The 2600-nt window shown below is 34.5% G+C and overlaps 1 protein-coding gene across 1 annotated transcript; it reads right to left on the bottom strand.

Moving 5' to 3' along the window:
* Positions 416 to 1193, bottom strand: LOC104720437. The gene is made up of 2 exons (XM_010438341.1): positions 829 to 1193; positions 416 to 698 (listed from the first exon to the last, which is right to left on the bottom strand). Exons 1-2 carry the CDS (start codon positions 1191 to 1193, stop codon positions 416 to 418), a joined length of 648 nt encoding a protein of 215 aa, XP_010436643.1.

Raw genomic sequence — 2600 nt, 5'->3', positions numbered from 1 at the left:
AATTTGATAACATTTTTTATATGTACTTCTAATTAGTAATTACTTTCTAACTTGACATTTCGATCAGCTAAATTTTGAATTAACAAACAATCCTAAGATTCTCATAAACAATGTTTCAGTAGTGGATTTATTATTTCATTGTATAGATATATTTTCTAAGTCTTTAACTTAGGCTCACTGAGAGCTAGTAACGACTCTGTAAACAATCTAAGAAAAAGAAAAAAAACCCCACACACTTACAAGTTACAATAAAACGTTAAATTTTAATAATGATTAACAACATATGACAGTACTTTAAATTTTAATTTTTATAATAATGATTGACAACATGGTACACAATTATTTTACTGATCACATTACTGACATTATTTTCATTTCACACGTAGGTTCTAGCGCCACGGGTTTCTCCTTTCCGTCAAGGAACATGAGTCAGAGCTAATGGCAGTAATTGTCGAGTAGACCGTAGTCGGCGAAAACCACAACATATGAACCTAATAAGCCACCACAAAAATCGCACTAGCTGGATCAGGAGTATTAGAACAGGAAGCACGACCCAAAATCCCAGATAAAATATGAGTATCTTCTTAATGAATTCATCTTGGTGTTGAACCAACGCCGCAGCAAAGAAGAAGGCCGCCGATGTACAAAGAACCGCCACCACCATAAAGAAGACCATGGTCGCCATTATCAACCGGTTCCTACAGATAGTTACAATATTAGATCACTAAGTAAACAGTTCTAACTATTATTTCGACGGCTTCCAAGGAAAAAGGAAACATTACATTTATATCAATTAGACCGGTTTTGATAAATGAATGAACTTCGTACCTAAATCGGAAGCCGATGACGACAAGGAGAATGATACCCATTGAGGCAGAAAACGAGACCAAATTGCTGATAACCATCCCAAGATAAAAGAAACGTTTTGAAGGATTGTGCTCTAGTATCGAAGTTACGGCCATTCCATTACAAGTTTTTGTTTTTAACGGCTGGAGGGAACAATCCTCATCACTCTGCCAAACGCCACCAGGAGGGTTAACCATTACCCCAAAGCTCATTGCAGCTATGACAGTTGCTGCAACCACAAGGTTTCCTCTTGTTTTTTCAAGCCAGTCGCCTTGGTGGTCAAGGTACTGTACAAGCCATGCAGATGAATCTTGGTATGGATACTCTTCTCTAGTGTTTACCTCCATGATTGGAAAATAATGATGGATAAAAAATCTTTGCGTTTCTTATAATTTATAGTTTTGATTGAGATATTTCCTGCCTTTGTTTGGGAACATTAATTAGAGTTTGAAAAACTCTTCAGATCAATAACATTGGACATCTCATGTTATTGTTTGGGAACATTAATTAGACACGCACATGGTAATCTGGTTTTTTCTTTGGGTATTAGTGGATATGTATAGACTTTTTCTTTTTGATCATCTCTTCTACAGTGAACTGATTAAAGTTAAAGAATATTATGGGATCGAGAGAAAAATCAAAAGATAGAGAGAGTTGAAGCACCTTACTCTGATCTTAAACTTGCATCTTATAGAGATAAGGATCACTACATATTGTTGTAATCTACTTAGTATTTAAGTTTATCGTATATTCCTTATATTTAGGATCTCTCCGGTATAAATACTTCTATCAAGCTATCAATACAATGTACATTATTCTTCCGTTTATAACACATCTGCTTCCTAACTTGCAGAATGCTTTGAATAGTACCCAATACATTTTTATTTTTTTGTGTTAATTTTGTATTGATTAAAGAATCTATTTTTGTCAATTACAAACTCTAGTCTACTAGGACTTGTAATAATTTTACTGGCCTCGTATGAGTACAAAAATATTGCATCTACGTTTGACTTTTTCTAATAACGCAGAGACAAGTTGTTTTTGCTGTTCTGTGAATGTTCAATGGTGTGTGGCTCATGTCTTTCATGCTCTATGTTCTTAGTTTTTTTTTTTTTGTTTTTTTTTTTGAATCTAAGAATAGTTTTGAACGGGTGATTATATTTACTTTGCGAGAGCAATAAGATGGTTTATAAAAAAATTGAGTACGTATCGAATGAGTTAATATTATCAAATTAGTTTCGTAAATATGTTCATACAGTATGTTGTTAGTAGTAGCGGTTGGTTTTACGTCGTTCAGAAAATTGTTAACGGGCCCGACTTAAGGAATGTTCTCTTATGGTATAGGCCCTTGAGGAAGTGACGAAGACAACCAAAATTTGGATGACGAGGGTGTGTGACTTTTTGAGTCTTGTCCTTACAAACTTAGGTACAAATTATTTACGGGAAAAATGCCATAAAAATCCCAAATTTCAAAATTTGGACAAAATAATCCCCAACTTTGGATTGATTTATTCAAAAAATAGGAAACTTTCTTTGACCTCGCCGTTTTAGGCACGCGGTTAAATCTCCGTTATAAGCTAATAGACGATGTTAACAAACCGTTAACGGCTACCGTTTAGCCAAAACGACGACAACTTATAAATGAGATGCGAGATGAAGAAAATAAGAATCCCCAAATCGATTTCTAGGTTTTATTTTTCAAACCCCCAAATCGATTCTCAATCTCTCTCTTTTCCGATGAGTTCAAGTTCTAT

The sequence above is a fragment of the Camelina sativa genome, chromosome 10, assembly GCF_000633955.1.
Source record: "Camelina sativa cultivar DH55 chromosome 10, Cs, whole genome shotgun sequence".
NCBI classification, from domain to species: domain Eukaryota; kingdom Viridiplantae; phylum Streptophyta; class Magnoliopsida; order Brassicales; family Brassicaceae; genus Camelina; species Camelina sativa.
Note: the sequence above shows the minus strand (reverse complement) of the source record. Positions and strands in the feature narration are given on the sequence as shown.